Below are 17,818 nucleotides of genomic sequence, written 5' to 3' on the forward strand. Positions count from 1 at the left end.
TCAGATTGAAACACTTGTTTTTTTTTCCATCTTTATTTATTTTCTTGAATCCCAAAAAGCATTTAACTACAGTGTCACCATATCTAATAAAAACATTATTGCCGACGGATCATAAGACTCCATAATATCAGGAGCAACCTTTTGATTTGATTGATTTTTTTTATGAATGTTGCACTGAACTTGATTTGCAGAAAAAGGGCTTCATGGGAGGAACTAAAACTATTGTTGATATAAATATATTAATGAGAAAATGGGTGTCATGATGTGTCACTATTTAAATAAGTGTCCTGCTGGCACTAAGGCTTCTCTACTTGCTGTGTAAGTCATAAATACTGGCTTTAATGCTGTCTGAAGCAGTCTGCTGGTATTTAATCTGTTAAACCACAGCAAGAGCAGCTCTGATTGCTTTTTAAAAAGATTTTTTAAGGCTAATTATTTCATATCTGAATGGTCTGAAAACCTTGAGATTGTATGGGGTTATGCATTACATTGATTGAAGGAGAAAATGAACAAACTTCACCCAATAAAAGTTAACCCGAAAAGGGAATTCATGTCATTATAAATCGTTATGACAATCCTTCTTCTGTGAAACAATAAAGATCTTTCAGTTGTGTTTGTTGACCCAATGAAAGTCATTAGTCCAAAACCTTTCTCTGAACACTTTCATTGCACTGACAAAACAAATCACATTTTTCAATATCTAATTTATTATGTTTCACAGAGAAAGTAAATTCACACAGGTTTGGAAAGACGTGAGGGTTAGTAAATGATAGCAGAATTTGCATTTTGGATGCAGTTTGATTGATAAATGTTAAATTTGTCGTTCTGACAGTGTAATTTGTTTGTTAGTCTGTTTTATGCCAATTGCGTTATACTTGTGTATGATGTATATTTGTATATTTGTTAATTTTTTTCTTTTGGAGACAGAAAAAAAAGCCTTTAAAATAACAAATGAAATGAAATGGACAATAAAACCAAACTTAAGCATTGATAATTCTTTGACTGATTGTTTATCTGCTGTATGGGACTCTTTGAGATTTAGTTTTTTTTTTTTTTTGCACATTGCATGGAATCAGATTGAAACACTTGTTTTTTTTTCCATCTTTATTTATTTTCTTGAATCCCAAAAAGCATTTAACTACAGTGTCACCATATCTAATAAAAACATTATTGCCGACGGATCATAAGACTCCATAATATCAGGAGCAACCTTTCATATGTATCCTTATGTATATTAAAATCTCAACCTAGTGTGATAATTGACAGTGGCTAAAACTTTATATTAAATGTACTCAAATGCCCAGATTTCTTCAGGATGCTAGCATAATAAAGCAAAGCAGAGGAGCTGGGAGAAAAAGTTTAGGGACCTCTAAATGTTTGACATTAGAAGAGTTACTTTGAGGTTTCATATTTTACACATGGAGGGAATGAGCAGAGAATCTGCGGCGCTGAGATAAGAGCTTGCACTGCTGTGGACTGAGCAAGAGGGTGAGAGCCTCATCTCCAGTTAACATGCCTTTCTACTGAAGGAGAGATGAAGGGCGAAGTGGAAAGAGAAGAGCTGGAGCGGCTCAGCCTCGTCTCAGATCATGAAGTTTCTGAGCCACACTCTCCAGTTCAGACTCAATGACAGCCAGACTTTCAATCTCAGCATCCTGATGACACAAGAGACAAATTCAGTCCATTAATTAATTTTAAAATGCTTTATGTACATTTACACGTACATTTTGTCCTTTTTGGAGCTTGACCAATTTTCAGAAAATTCTACTTTTGTGCTCCACAACCTTTTTAACCTTTAAGAAAACAGGTTAGGGCACCTAGGTTTCATACCCCTGTCTTTCTGCTGCCGCTGCCTTCTTCGTCTCGCTTGTCCTGTGCATGAGTCTGTGCCATGAGATGCAGCTCCTGCTCCTCTGGGCTCCTCCACAGCTCGCCCTCTTGATCTGCTCTCTCCTTAGAGTGGTGTGGTGCTTCCCTGTGCTCATCCAGTTTTGGGCTTGCCTCTACTCTCTTATGGTACAATTTTCTCACACGACTCCAGCGCTTCACTCCAACCTCTCTTTTCTTCCCCTCCTCTTCTTTTGAATGTGTTCTCTCTGTTTCAGCTCCCTTGTGCTCCTCACTTTCCTCCATGATGAACTGTTTCACGTCGGGATTTGATTCATGATCATCTGTGGCAGGAACTAAGTGTGGAAATGGAACAAAGTTAGAATTTTTATATTGTCTCTATCTCAGTGTCTTCTCTTTCATTATTCTACACACACACACACACACACATTTACTTCAGTGCAGCATCAGCAAACCCAGCACTCTTCTTAATGAAACGCTTTCTCTTGCCAACTCACGGCTCACTGCTTGATGCGTCTTATCCTGAAATATAAGCCCCTGTCCTGTCCATCTATCTGTACTAATGAACACAGATTCCCAAATCATTGCTTCTGTTAACAAACACACTAATGCAAAGTCACCTAAAATGTTTGCCATTTTTCACCAAGTTCCTCTGAGATCTGAGGGCCACTTTTAACAAGCTACAGGCAGCTGGTTGATCTGGATGGCCTCCAGCATCAATTATTGAATCGATCCAGCAGGCCACAGCGCAGAATGGATTTCATTTCACAGAAGGCGGTGCTGTCACACCGGCCTGTTCATGGAGCACTGCTAAATTCCTCTATTAATCCTCATTCCCCATCCCTCCTAACCCTTTTAACCTCGCTGTGTCCTGCTGTTATTCCCAACCTCTTCAGTGAAATAAGTTAGTGCCTGTTAAATGAATTTCTCCGTGGACATCCCCGTTACTCACAGTCACACTTTACTCAAGGAGTAGTGATTGTGTTGCTATTGATCATGTAGGCGAGTGACACACCGTTAGTGGGAGCACTATGGCTATCTGCTGGGCTTAAAGCTGTACACACTTGATCATGGATGGATTATGATACTTTGAGGCCATTCATGTCTACAATGCACTGGCCAAATAACAACTGTAACTATACTAAATACCTCAATTTTGAAGAAAACACAAAACACTAGCAGTGAATCAAAAACATACAGCGCAATCAGTGTAGCCTGGTTCTTGACATTAATGGCTCTTTTGAGTCAGTTCTTTTAATAAATATTTACAAATTTAAAAAAGTTATCAGTTTGAAACACTGCCTTGTGTTATTTACAGCATTTGCAGAGAGATACTTTTTTCATATTTAAGCTAAGTGGACATTATGGCTGGAATACACCCAAATGAATGAATCTGAATCAAACTGGAATGAAATCGGAACTGAATTGAAATCTAATTTAATCCAGAGTGTCGGAATCTGAATAAATCAGGAAATCTAGTAGTGTAGAACATCAGTGTATTCTGTTGGCTCTGGAGAGGAGTCTGGAACAAGTGACATTTCTCATCTCTTTGTGTATTTCACATTGTGGCAGTAGCTTCTGGCACACATCCAAGCACTATTCAGCCATATAATGTACATCTGCAGAGGCTTGTTTCCAGGTATCGAGCCATAGCAAGCTTCTCAGCAGGAGGTCCCTGAATTTGAGAGGTCCCAGGCCTTTCATCCGTTATTATTACACCTAATCTACAGTCAGAATATTGCTTATTACATTATATCATAATGAATAAGGCTTTCAACTCAAAGATAAACTCAGAAAGTAGCACATATGGCATGCCACATATCACATTCATCATTACCATCTTTATGGTAAGCCGGATCATTTTCCTTCTCCTTCTCCAAGCTGGAGTGTTTCTTCTCCTCTTGTTTCGCCTCCTCCTGTGACTCTCTCTTCTGCTCTGAGTTTATGGAGTTGGAAATGTGATTGCTAGGACTCTCGTCTTCTTCTTCACGCTCCTCTTCCTCAGCAATCTGGTCCTGTTTTTGAGACTCCTGCTCTGTTTCCTCACTCTCTCTGGAGCTCTTCTCTCCTGCTCCTCTCTTCTGTGCATCTTCTTCTGGTTTATCCAGGGCAACTAACATTGACTGATCATCTGTAGAATGGTAAAGCATTAATTATATAGTATTACTCTTTCATTCAGATTTGTGTTTTTTCAAACTTTCTGGTGCATTCATACATTATAATCAATTGATATATTCATATAATGAAACAAACAAACAAACAGATAAATGTGAAACATTTTATTCAGACTTGGTTTGGTTCAGAAGCCAGAGCCTTCAGGTTTGATTCATATATGAAATATAATGTGACATATAATTAAGATATGTTTTCTTTTAGGAAAAATACTTCAGGTTTGATTCCTCAGTAAAACTTTTCAATAAGGTTCATTAGTTAACATTAGTTAACTATTTTAGTTCACATGAACTACGCATGAACAATACTCCTACAGCATTTATTAATAATGTTCATTTCATAATGCATTATTAAAATAAAATGTTGTGCTTGTTAACATTTTTTATTGCACTGTTAATTAACATGAACTAAATATTTTCATCAACTACCATTAACAAAGATTAATTAATACTATATTAAATGAATTCTATTAGTTAATACATTAACATTGATATTATTAACATATATACATATACAAAATTTACTATTGTACTTTATAGGTAACATATATGGCAATATTACTCTTGATATAGGGCAATATATGTCATGTGTAACATTTCTGTATGGGAATATAAAGAAAGAAATAAAGATGTAACAGACTTGCATAGAGTCATGTGGCAATTAAATGGATTCATCTCACCTGCAGTTTTCTTCATGTCTCTAGAGAGGCTGGTCACATGATCGGGTGTGTCTCCTGGGTGTTTCTGTGCTCTTTCACTGGCTCCTGAGAAGCAGTTTGGTTGAGACACGGTCACAAGTGGACATAGTATTTTCTTGGCAATAAAACAGAATCTATGGATTCTCTATCAGAGTTCATCAGCAGTGTTTTACAATTACCTGCTCTACATTTCAAATGACTTACTGCTGCCAAAAAAGCCATTAGCAGCCAACTATCATTCTGCTGCCATTAGCATTCCTCCAATAGAAACAGAGTTGGCTCATGCTGTCCCAGTCGGACCTGGAGCATCTGTCTCTTACCTTCCACAGCGATATCTTGCAGCTCTTGAAGAAAGTTACGGTGGCGCAGGATGCTCACAAGCCTGTCATCTGGAAAATACACAGTACACCTCACACACAGTTCCAAACTCCAAACCCTATTTTTTGCAGTCAGCACTTTACTTTATTTTTTATAAATGATTTGCATTAATTGCCCTGAAATGTACTGCCTTCTCTTGAGCAGCACTATTAATCATCAGGCCCGCTGAGAGAGAAGAAAGAAAGTTAAAGCAATAAAGAGGGGGAGAGGAGAGATTTGCATTGAATTAACGTTGAGTCAAGCGTTTCCTTTCCTGCTGACCGACAAAGAGTGAATGCAGAGTCGGCTGCTCACTCTGTGGCATTGCTATTCACTCCACTCCTTACTTTCTCTCTCAAAATGTCTGTCACCTTATTTCTCTGCCAAGCTTCTTTGCAATCTGTTTAAGTCATGGTAGAAAACTGACAGCTGCAGTTGCCAGAATATTACTGCAAAAAAATACAGAATATATTACAATTTTATATTATTACAATTTTAGTTTGAGTTATTTTAGTTCATCAAGTTAAACTAAATGAGAAATGTTGCCTTGGCAACCGACTGAAATAAAAACAAAAAAAAATTTTTTATATCAATTTCAGTTAACATTTATTTATTTTTAAGCAGTGATTTTTACATTTTTAGTTTCAGTTTTAGTTCACTATGATTACCGTACTGTATATTTTACAGTTACTAACTGTTTTTAATAATACAATTTTAATGCACGAACATATTTGAACTATTTAATTATTTTTCTTACTGTATTAATAATAAAAATGGGGGTTTAAACATTATAATTGAAGCAATATTTTTATAAAATTCAAATTAAATGATATATGTTTTTATTAATGTTATAATAATATTTATTATTATTATTATTATTATTATTATTATCTAAAATATAATACCATTTTGCTGTATTCAGTAAGGTAATTAACAGTTAATTAATTGTTTTATTATTGCAATTTACTATACATTTCATATTAAAAATATTGAGGTTTGTACAGTGTATTAAAGAAATTCTGCTTTTCTCAAATTATCGGTCCTCCTCTCTATTTCTGTCAGTCTCTGTCCTTCACTATACTCACTGTGTAAGCCTCTCATATGGTGTTTGATTTCACTCTTGTAAACCTCATCTAAGTAACAATACCTGGCTGTCTAATAGAAAGATTGATTTTCTTACTATTAAAGTATCAAGGAAAAAAAGACTCTCAATGTGACTGAACAGTGCACGACCAAAACTTCACACTTTTGACTCCTTCAGTCTCAAACTGTGTTCCAAAGATGAACAAAGGTCTTATGGGTTTGGAACGACATGAGGGTGAGTAATTAATGACAACATTTTTGGGTGCACTCTCCCTTTAACTTTTATAAGACTATAAGAAACGTGCAGCCACACCAGCAATGATGGCATAGATTGATCATATCAGGAAGATCACTGCTGATGATAAGAAATAAGTGCACCCAAGTGCAGCTTAATATATGGAAATAATAGTAGTCCAGCTGTCACTAATGCAGGCACTCACCAGTGCTGAGGGTTTCAAGACAATCCTGGGACACTGGGATGGGATGAGACTTGGACAGAGCATCTGCAATTACTTCCACAATACACGTCATCACCTATAAAAAGACAGAGAAAGATCGGGATAGGGAATTTTGTAAATTAGGAGTTGGTGACTTATTTAAATGTTTTTTTTAAAAAGGAGTCTCTTATTTTCATCAAGGCTTTTTGGTAACACTTTAGTATAGGGTCCAATTCACACTAATAACTAGTTGCTTATTAGCATGTCTATTATTAACATATTGGCTGTTTATTAGTGCTTATAAAGTACATATAATGCATGACATCCACAATCCTATCCAATACCTTAACTTAACAACTACCTTATAAACTATTAATAAGCAGCAAATAAGAAGTTAATTGAGGCAAAAGTCATAGTTAATTGTTAGTTAATAGTGAGAATTGGACCCTAAAATAAAGTGTGACCGGCTTTTTTTTTATTAAAAATACAGTAAAAAAAAAGTAATATTGTTAAATATTATTAAAATTTCTCCAGTCTTCAGTGTCACATGATCCTTTCAAATATGTGTTTAAGAAATGTAATGCATCCTTGTTTTTAAACGGTAGTGTGTATATATGGACTCCACACACTCATGAGACCAATGTGACAGAGGACAGAGATGCAGCATGCCAACACTATCTCAAAACCCCCCATATCTAGCCATCCTTACTGTCTTACATTTCACTTTCAATCAATGTCATTTCCTCCCCGGTGCTTTCAACTCTCTCGTCTGTCTCTGCATATTGTTTGGCGCCACATTCCCCCAAAGTCAAACATTTCTCTGCTGTCAGGGAAAAACAGCCCCTCTCAGTAAGGCCAAAGTGTTGCTGAAATGGCATTATCATTTTACAGAGAAGAACTGCATCTGTTTGCAGCTAGACATGGCCAATGTCCTTCCCCCCAATTCTTCAGATTTGCACACATTTCTGAATTTTCTAGTGTCAAAACACACCCTCTCTTAAGGCGTTTCTCATCGGCAAGGATAAGAAAGAAGCATATGACCAGCTCAGCTAAGATAAGTGAGCACAACCCAACTTCAATTTAAGTTTAAATTCAGTTCATCATAGTTTAAAAGCACAGTTTTTAGTCATCTGTAGTTGGTAGCCTCCTCTGAGTAAGCACACATGGCACCAGCTGTCACTAAATAGAAATCATGTTGTTGAGTCACTGTCTCACTTATGCTGCTTTCCTCCACACTTCCTGACAGCATGGACTATGGCTGCTGCCGTTCTGTGCATCCTTATGTTCCAAAAGGCTGCTCCACATACACATTAAAATAATACTGCAGTAGTGAAGCTAAACTCAAACATTTTGTTTGTTAAGACAATGATTTATAAATGCATACCTTCACATCCTTATCATCCATGTGACCTGGAGAAACAGGTACCGAGAAGACTAGAAATAGACAGATAGCTATGATAAGCAAAAACACAGTACTATGAAAATTATAATAATAATAATTATTATTATATTACAAACCAACCTATACTTAACCTGGGTTAACTAAGTGTCTTTATTTATTTTTTTGACCCTGGGTGAAAGCTAGTTTTAATATTTTGGTTAAGTAACAAAGGTAGGCGAGTCGTTTAGCAACAGACAACCAATCATAAACTGTTCAGAGCTCAACTCATTAAATATTCATGTTCTTTGTACAGTCGCAGAAACTTGCACGCGCTGTTTGTAATCTGAGGGAAACCGTTAAAATGTCGAACAACGACGGTAAACGGTAGGTTATAAAACAACCAGAGTGGATCTACGTGGGTAGATTTACACAGATACAGTAGAGATGCGGGTTATTAAAACTGGTCGCTTGCTGTATTTTCTAATTAATGTTAAAGACTTTATACATATGTAAATAAGAACGTTAACCCCGGGATTACAATGCGAAATATTTACTAAAGACGAAGTAGGCTATTACTACAGTAAAGGATGTAACAAGATCAAGCACGATTACGTTGTGAAGTGTGAAAAGCCTTTTGTGCTCCTCACAAGTGTTTTATCCGCTGTCCTTGGTGCTGACAGAGACATACAGCTCACATGAATTAAATCTACAGTCAACAGAATCAATACATCATCCAAAATGCCACTAAGTATTCCCAAAATAACTTAACGGGTTATGTGGTTATTTGTATACATCTTGCACACTTACCAAAATTCACCAGCAACACGAGAGCAGCGTATCCTCGTGCGATCATTTTCGTAACGCGAAGTGCAGGCAACCGTTCTGTTTAAAAGTGATGAACCGTCGAGCAGGAGGAAAGCGAATGAACGTTAGTGCTTTCCTTTACTCGGAGTGGATGAAAACACTGCCTGATTTATGGATGCATTATGCGCAAAAGGCGCCTGCTCTTATTTGTTTCTCCGGATCACAACGCCTCAATGTCACTACTCACTACCGCAGCGATGCCGCCTTTATATAGAAGACTTGATGGAGAGGAAATGACATCAGTATGAAATACAGCTGCTTAGTTCACTTCCACTAAATGGTATAGGAAAAAAGTTTACAATAATATTAATTATTATCATAAGCATATAAGGATGCAAACAACTGCTTTAATTTTCCTTTAATTTCTGATTTATTTAAATATATTATTTATAGCACTTCGTAATAGTAGGCCTTATTCACAATATATATGCTACTCAGTATATAAGTAGCAGAATGCTTTTCAATATTTGGGGTCCCATGTTTTGTAGAAGGGTGTGTTGGGTCATCCCCCCTAAATTTTCTCAATTTAAAATGCATCATCACATCATTAATCCTTATAGTCTGCTGATGGTTTGCTTGTTTTTTTACCTATTAATATTTAAAATTCAATATTCAAAATTCAATTCATATTCAAGCAAAAGCATAAGCATCTTCTTTTTATAACATCAAACCTGGAATTCCAAATCTAGGCATTTCAAAACAAGGCTGTAGTTCTTTTTGTTTTTAAATATAATCTGGGTCAAAACTGCTTTAGGATATGTCATGTCACACAGATATATCACCCACACAGATGTCTTATTAGCTGAAGTTTCATCAAGATCCCATGCATTACTCAAATAAAATGTATTTGAGCACATCAAGATCATGATTTCCATTAAAATATCTGTCGAGTAAAATATTAAAGTAAAAAACATCACATCATACAAATGTGTTCCCTAATGAAGCTGGCTGTTTGGCATGAATCTTTTTGTTGAATACCAAACAGAAGTCGGTCAGGAGCGCCTGCTATTCAAACAGAAAGTAATTCAATTAGAAAAGGGACTGCATTAAACATGGACATACAGTAAATGATGGACCTCAGGGGAACCATATGTGATTCCTTCACCAACTAATTTATTGAGCACAGTAAAGATGCTCTAGAAAGAGAGTGGCAGAGGATGAAAGAGAGTAAATGTGAGCAGGAAGCAGATTATTAAATACGCAAGAGCATCATGCAATTACTTACTGTACGGCATTAGCTATAGCTCCTCACATGCAGATCTGATAAAACGTTTCATCTTAATTATTTGTTTAGCACTCATTCTCTTATGTTTAATAGGTTGCTTTGATGGAAAATGGCTTTCTTTGTTAATTGCAATACATGGATAAATGTCCTTGTAGCTCATGAAAACAGTATATCAGCCACACATTGTGCATCTAAACAAGCCATTCAGACTTCATTTATCATATTATTTATAGGCTACCTTTGTGGGCTCTGATCATTTGCACCTTAGAAGCAGCTGTTTACACATTTGACCCCTGTTGGGGAAAATGATATTGACTTAAACAGATACATTGCAGAAAAGCAAGAAATCTGAGCCAGCAGACATGTTGACCATTGATTTGTAATGAGAAGATAATGCAATTTCTCTATTCTGGACACACTAAAATTGAATGAAAATCGAACAATCAGTAGGAGTATAGGAGTACGTGCTTGTGATGTATTGCATCTAATTTCCTTCAGAGAGGAAACAATGTATGGCTTCCTGTTTGCATCATTTTGAAATAGACCAAAAAAAAAAAAAAAGAACATACCACTTGTCACATTTGCTCCTGAGTTTTGCCGTCATTTTTCCAAATATTTAAGTTATATTAAAATGCATAAATTCAAAAATTTCCCTGCGGAAAAATGTAAAACTATACATTGTGGTTTTATTCAGCCATGTATTTTATTCAACCAGATATATTTAATAATGTACAGGGTTGAACAAAATGAGTAATTTGCTTATCTATCTACCCAGAGGGCAATGTACTTATGTGCAACCAAAATGTTCCACTCAAAACCCTGCTGTAGGAATGATAATAATAAAAAAGTTCTCATTTTTGAAAGAAATGCTTCTTTTGTGATCAAGTTCAGTTATTTTTGACCATAATAATAAATTATCCATTTAATAAATTAGTCAATTAGGCACAAAAGTAGTTTCTCAGAGCAGTGTTAAACCAATTTTTTTTGTATTATGCAAAAAAAAAAAAAAAAAAAAAAAAAAAACCTCTAATCAAAGGATCTCCCAGTAAGGTTTACTCATAAACAACAGTTCATAACTATGAATTAGTTAAAAGTCAATTCATAAGTGAAACAGTACATTCATAAATAAGCCTTAAATCCACTCTTGTGATCTTAGGGATAGCAAATAATCAACCGAATGAGATCATATTTTAAGCATCAATGCCAAACATTACTCCCTGTGGCAAAATATAACATCTGCAAATAGTTTCTTTTGTAGGGTACTTCTTTTAAAAGGCTTTTAAACAGAAACACAGGCTAATATTAGCAATCCTAGACACTGACAGTTCTGAGGTATAAAGTGGATCAAAAACGCATCTGCTTTGAATGATAATATTTATGCAGCACTCACACAGACAAACAGACTGATAAAACAAACATATTTATTACATAAATGTGAAGAAACCACCAATATAATTCCATTACTATAATCATTTGTTTGTTTGTTTCCAAAAATCTTTAGGAGCTGCTAAACACCTTTAAGTACAACTATAAAGACAGGTTCTTTGATTGGTAAGGAAGAACTTTCAGCTGTACAGAAAAAGCATATCTTAAGTAAAAACATACTTTCAAAGAAAAAAATTGAAGTAAAACAGATAAGTGCCCTTAATGAAAGCTTTATTTGAGAAGACCAAAAGCACTTCTCATGTTGCAGCATCCAAAGCAATTATCGTAATACTGTGGGCATGAAGAAGCTCTCAAACGGTTTACTTTCACCATACTCTCGAAGCAAAACAGTTGTTCTCACACAACAATCAATTCTTTTATCTTCACAGGCTTAATGAGTTTACAGGATGACCTCTGGCCATTTTATTCAAAACATCCGGAAATAGCTTACACAGTTACCTTTCATACCTAAATTTATTATAGCAACATTACGTAAGCTAAAAGTGGCTTTGCACCTGCTCTTGTGCTATTTTGGTTTGGTATATCAAAAAAAGGTTATCACATGAGCATATATTTTTCTATTCTGAGGTTTCAATATTCCCATTTCCATTGCAACTCAATTAAATATAATATTGACTGTAACCACGTCTTCATATTTAGCCAACTCCAGTTTCCTGTTCATCTTTGATAACTTGTTTATCTTTTACTCCCTCATTATCAGTTTTACCATAGATCATCCTGCAGTGGCTCAAGTCACAGAACAGATCCTCAATGCTTCAGAGACCATCAAAGCAATGATATCCAGCCAAAGTAGGACATTGGGTGGGCAGACATGATGTACCACAATACTCCATATGGATGTCCTACAAGGAGGCCAGATTAACAGCCAACCACAGTGGAAGGAAAGCCAAGATGAGGTAGAGAACAATTAGTCTGATGCCAGCTGACTGGGGCATCTCAGGAAGTGATGGGCCTGATTTTACAACACTGGGTCTGGTGTAAATGTACGGATGACTCTGGGATTCATGAAAGACATTTAAAGCACGTAATAATTGAATTAGCATCATGTAATTACAGTGACATAAGGGCAAAATAAAATTACACTAATAATGATTTCTTACCACAGGGGGGCAAATGAGCTCAATAGGGTTTGAAAAGCTCTCCACCATGAACTTCTCCCCCTCAAGTTGAAACTTGGCACACAGGAAATAAGAGAAAAGATTTTAGAATGACATACCGTGCCTGTATGACAGTGACACATATATAAGATTTATATTCTAAATTGTTTGATTTTATATTTTCGTAATTTTATATGATTTATATCCTAAGCATTTTAAATTATGTTTTATGTGTTTTTATGTGTTCTATTAGATTTTTTTGTGATTTTGTTCAGAGTTAAAGTTGTTACCATGTTGTTCCACAGTCCCTTGGCTAGCTCCTCATGTCCTTTCATGGTGAAGTGGAAACAGTCCGGAGTAAAAAAGCTCATGTCAATCTTCCCATTCTAATCAGAGAAAAATATAAAGCACAAATTCAAATTAAATGGAAACATTACAATTTAAAACTTAATGCAAAACTAGCAGCAAAGTGCTATTAATTATAGCAATTAGTAAACAGTCATTGGTCACTACTCACAGGGAGTCTTGGGGGATCTGCATGTTTCAGGAACGGCTGCAAAACTACAGCAAAGTCATTCTTAAAGAAGCGGTCAGTGTACAAGAGCTGCTCCAGTGCTTTCTGAGACAAACAATATGTCATTCAGCATCATATCAGCAAATTACAGATTCATTTTAGAACTGTGTAGATCATTGTGAAAGCAAACACACCTGGAATTCTAGGTTGACTCCAACAAGCTCCTTCAGATCAGCCGATCCCGCAGCTGGCTTGACCAGACAGGAGCAGAATGACCTGAATGAGAGATCAGAGCACTAAACAGGACAGAAATTATCCCGTAGCACTGACAATCGTCTTGAGCAAAACAGGCTTAATGTTGTTACACATCAACATTTAAAGACAGTTAAAAAATGACTAGCATTTTCAGTTTGCAGTCATCATCCAGGACACCACTTTCTCTCTTTGCTCGATTTTAAAAGCTTGATTTCATTTCCTGTACCTTTGGAGCAGACATCCTGGCGTGGGTTTCTGTACTTCCCTCAGGGTCTCCATCGGCAGTATCTGGACCACGTTCACTATCATTCGAGGCACCTGCAGAGGTCAATAAAAAGAAAATGTTCAAAAATATACTACAAAGTCTTCATTTATTTGATCAAAAATACAGTACAAACAGTAATGGTGTTAATTGGATGGATACAAAGTTCAAAAGAACAGCATTTTTTTTTTATTGTGTAAAAGTCTTTACTTTCATATATATGGTACAGTACATTCAGTTCAATCGTTTTTAAAATAAAAATAATATATTCATATTTCACAAATATTTTTTCTGCCCAAAAAAAATTACCTCATTCATCAGCATTTCCAAGGACACAGTCATGTAATGGACAAAGTTCTCCACTGAAAACAGGGACTGGGTGTATAAATAGAGAACATAAATTTAGAGGCTCCAAAAACACACTCCTACAGGGCAATAAATCTGAATACAGAATCTTTAAAGGTCACTTCGGCACATTGACTATAGGCTAGAACAGTGTTTTTTTTTTTTTTTGTTTTTTTTAAAGTAAACAAATTTCATGGACCATGCTGTTAATGATCATCTTTACAATCATCTATGTGTTCACAGTCAATTTAACATTTATTTAAAGCTTCCTCTAGTTTCCGCTTTGACATCGTGAACAAAATTTGTCAATACTGTAGAAGAATCTTCTGTCTGTAGTTTGCCAAAGAAACAGCTTTGTAAGCAATGCCTTGTCTTTGCAGTAATCACAGATGTCATTCATCCCAATTAGAATGGTCAACAGTTTCCAGTCCTCATCAAAGTCAATTTCCTGTAGCAAAAGATGGAAATAATCACAATAATGACAAGATTTCACCATCTGTATTTGTAGTTTTGGAAACGGCATATTCAAAAGCACTGTATCAAAATAATACACATACCTCATATGTTTTCAATGTATCAATCAAATGCCTGACTTGTTCAGGAAGATTACTAGGAAGACAACAAAATTCATATATCATTAACTGATCAAATAACACAACAAAATTAAAAAGTAAAAACATCTTGATGGCATGTTTTCAAGTGTTTTATCTTTAACAACCATTTATGAAGAATGACTAATGATGTACTGGCATTTACAAGGTGTTGTGTCCGGTTACAGCCAGGTTAAATCCAGTCTCACAGAGGGGCGCTGGGGTCCCATGGACCGTCTTGGTTGGGGCAGGTCCCACTAAATGGGGGTTGAAGAGTCGAATGATGTCTACAACATAAGCACAGAACAGCCTGGGTCACTAATGCAGTTAGCCTTTTTATCAAGAATTTCACAACCAAACTATGAAGATTTCTGGTTGTTAATGCTGAATATGACTGATATAAAGGCAAAAAGACGTACTTGCCAGTGTAATGACATCTTGAAAGGACCCATAGCCACCAATGCTGTTAAAATATGGAATAATCACAATAAAAAGAGCATTTTATTGGCAAATAGAAGTCACTTGATTACTAAAAGTAGCAGCCATACAGAAATAAAAAGTATTAGTGATACCTCCAAGACACGTGACGAAATTCAATAGGTATGCCAAGAACTGTGGTTGCATTTGCACCAATGGCTGTCTACAAGAGAGACAATTACTATTGTTAGAGATTATTATTATGACGCTACACACCTGTATCATCAGTAACTGTATTAGTTACTAATTATTTTGTTATTGTTTTGCTTAAAGGCATAGTTCACACAAAAAATTAAATTCCATCATCATTTACACCATCATGTGGTTTCAAACCGTGACTTTTATTCTTTTGTGGAACATAAAAAGGTATTTTGAGAAATCCATGTTTGTTTTTTTGTTCGTCCAAACAATGAAAGTCAATGGTATCCAAAACGGCTTGGTTACCAGCATTCTTCATACGTTCTTTTGTATTCAACAGAAGAAAGAAAATCATACAGGTTTGGAACTACACGGGTTCATGACAGAATTGAGATTTTTGGGTGAATTATTCCTAGTTGTTTACTTCATTTTTGACCTATGAATGTGTGTGATTAAAGATAGTGTATAATTAGTTTTCTCTTGTCAGCTAACTAATGAACAGTGTCCATCACAGTGCACTAAATTGAAAAAGGAAAGAGTAAATAATCACACTCACTGTCAATGAATCCCCAAGGGCAGCGATCACTTTAATATCCGCTGCTTTCACCAGCTCGACTGCAATAGAGATGCAGCGAATCAGAAGATCAGGCACCAAAATATTATCAAAAAATTCTGATGTGATGAAGTTTGCCTGTGGCACAACAAGAGCTAACATTCATCAACAATGATAAACATCAGGACCTGGTTAAAAATGACCAAACAGCCTCACGTAGAAATGTGACTAGTACTGAAAGCTTGTATAAACAACTTTGACCATATTGATCAGTAGTCTGATACACTACGTGGACAAAACACTGACCCTAGGCCATCCTACCTGAGGTGGGCACAGAAAAAGAGGGGCTCATGTCAGGACACATGAAAGGTGGGTGTTTGAAACTGACTGGCCTGGTCTTCTCAGGAAACTCCTATAACAAAATAACCAGCTGGTTTCTGTGATGTCACAACTAAAACATCATTCAAGCCACGGACCACACCATAGACCAACTGGAGGACTAAATGATGTTTACATTATGATTTATTACAGATAAACCAATCGGAAGGATGTAACATTTCAACCTGAAAACATGCTTGAAGACAAAAAACATTACCAACACAAATACACAAACGCACCGTTCGAAGTGCTTCCTCGCTGTAGTGACTGAGTCCTTCTTCATATTCCAGTCTCCACTTATCACCTTGGAAAAAATGTTAAGATCCATGAGCAGTTTGGACTTCACAAAAGTCATAATATGACAGTCTGGCCTCCACTGACAAGCACAAAGGCCTCCAACACAGCTCCACGCAAACATCTCCTTCCTTCGTCCTAAGTCAGTCTCACACATGTAACGTGGGCCCTGCGCTCCAGCTCATCTTCCCAGGTCTGGATGCTTCTAGCACTTACCTTTGACAGGACAGAGGACTAGCAAGCAGGTTGCCACGGTAATGAAAAGCCACTCCATGGTGGAGCGTTTCCAAGCGGATTAGCACAATGGATGTGCGTGTAGAGAGAACGGGGCCATTATATCAGTGCCCCTTTATCTCCCCCACCCAAAACAGCTGAGTGACGAAGTTCAGGCCCACCAACATAAAGCATGATCCAGGCGCACATGCAACTGCCAGAGGACTGGTGACCATTCACAACTTTAGAGAGCTTTAATGGAAGCCATGTCGCACTGGGGCCCGGGAGAAACAGACCCCCAGCTCAGTGCAGATCAGGACCAGGAACCCTTTCAGAGATGTTGTGCACTGGATGTTTTTTTTGGACTGAAGGTCTAATTATGTTAAGATAGAAAATTACATTCAGCTGTGAAACCACTGATTTTTATTAGATATTTAGAAACTTTGTCATGTTATTATTTCCTTTGTAACACTCTTCTGTTGTGATCTATATCAGTATTATGTGCGGTTTGATTGACAGGGAACATAGAAGAATTTGTTATATCACTTTCAAAGCTTCAAACCATTGCTGAATAGCAAAAACAATCTAATGCTCTGGTGAATCTTTGCCCGAAAAAAACAAAACAGATCTTTAAATCCCATCCACATACATACATTTACATTGCAGACTTTTTTTCACATTCTGGTATTGCTATTTTACCTGAAACAGCAGACACCATCGCCAAACAATCAAAATGTTCACAATTTCAATGAACTGAAATATTTTTCCTCTGAAAAAGAACCTAAAACTGAGATTTAGCACAAAAATAGCCACATCCCAAAACAAATGAATCAGCTTCAGGAACTTAATGTTAGATTGCACAGAGCTACAGATCTTACACAAAAATCAAAAATAGTTCTGAGAGCAATGTATTGATTTTACAATAAAAAAGGAAAAAGGTGTCTTGTAGTACCAAAAAACTGAGTATTATGGCCATACTGCAAACCCTTGATGAATTAAAATATTTGTGTGTATGCAGAGGAATTTAAGACCCATTTTGGAAACTTTTGGAAAGGCTGAATGAGTGCTGAAGGAGGAGTTTTAAGGTAACTAGAGCTTCAAAAATCTGAAACAATACTGGACACCAGCCATAATTGCACTGAGTCTTTACCAAAAAAAAACACCCTACAGACTTTTGTAATAATAAAAGGAG

General features: G+C 36.3%; 3 protein-coding genes across 5 annotated transcripts; all 3 read right to left on the bottom strand.

The window, feature by feature from the left end:
* Window positions 1-34: 34 nt before the first annotated feature.
* LOC113062908 (chromogranin-A-like) lies at window positions 35-9,052 on the bottom strand. Of its 3 annotated transcripts, XR_003278601.1 has the most exons (9): window positions 8,783-9,050; window positions 7,979-8,028; window positions 6,598-6,691; window positions 5,038-5,106; window positions 4,700-4,783; window positions 3,686-3,979; window positions 1,831-2,183; window positions 1,211-1,655; window positions 35-138 (listed from the first exon to the last, which is right to left on the bottom strand). XR_003278601.1 is itself a non-coding variant. In XM_026232975.1 (8 exons), exons 1-8 carry the CDS (start codon window positions 8,826-8,828, stop codon window positions 1,572-1,574), a joined length of 1,062 nt encoding a protein of 353 aa, XP_026088760.1. In that variant the 5' UTR covers window positions 8,829-9,052; the 3' UTR covers window positions 1,137-1,571. The 3 variants fall into 3 exon arrangements, 2 of the variants coding, with proteins under 2 accessions (XP_026088760.1, XP_026088759.1); XM_026232975.1 differs by lacking the exon at window positions 35-138 and having other exon boundaries at window positions 1,137-1,655; window positions 1,831-2,171; window positions 8,783-9,052; XM_026232974.1 differs by lacking the exon at window positions 35-138 and having other exon boundaries at window positions 1,144-1,655.
* Window positions 9,053-11,525: 2,473 nt separating this feature from the next.
* LOC113062910 (phospholipase B1, membrane-associated-like) lies at window positions 11,526-14,090 on the bottom strand. The gene is made up of 7 exons (XM_026232978.1): window positions 13,948-14,090; window positions 13,603-13,694; window positions 13,316-13,397; window positions 13,125-13,226; window positions 12,898-12,993; window positions 12,611-12,682; window positions 11,526-12,505 (listed from the first exon to the last, which is right to left on the bottom strand). The coding sequence occupies exons 1-7, from the start codon at window positions 13,978-13,980 to the stop codon at window positions 12,353-12,355; spliced, it is 630 nt and encodes a 209-aa protein (XP_026088763.1). The 5' UTR covers window positions 13,981-14,090; the 3' UTR covers window positions 11,526-12,352.
* Window positions 14,091-14,146: 56 nt separating this feature from the next.
* LOC113062909 (phospholipase B1, membrane-associated-like) lies at window positions 14,147-17,751 on the bottom strand. Its single transcript, XM_026232976.1, has 9 exons — window positions 16,630-17,751; window positions 16,359-16,423; window positions 16,063-16,153; window positions 15,745-15,803; window positions 15,146-15,213; window positions 14,993-15,036; window positions 14,740-14,860; window positions 14,541-14,592; window positions 14,147-14,431 (listed from the first exon to the last, which is right to left on the bottom strand). The coding sequence occupies exons 1-9, from the start codon at window positions 16,685-16,687 to the stop codon at window positions 14,255-14,257; spliced, it is 735 nt and encodes a 244-aa protein (XP_026088761.1). The 5' UTR covers window positions 16,688-17,751; the 3' UTR covers window positions 14,147-14,254.
* Between the last annotated feature and the right edge of the window lie 67 nt (window positions 17,752-17,818).

This window comes from Carassius auratus, chromosome 45 (genome assembly GCF_003368295.1).
Source record: "Carassius auratus strain Wakin chromosome 45, ASM336829v1, whole genome shotgun sequence".
Taxonomy (NCBI): Eukaryota; Metazoa; Chordata; class Actinopteri; order Cypriniformes; family Cyprinidae; genus Carassius; species Carassius auratus.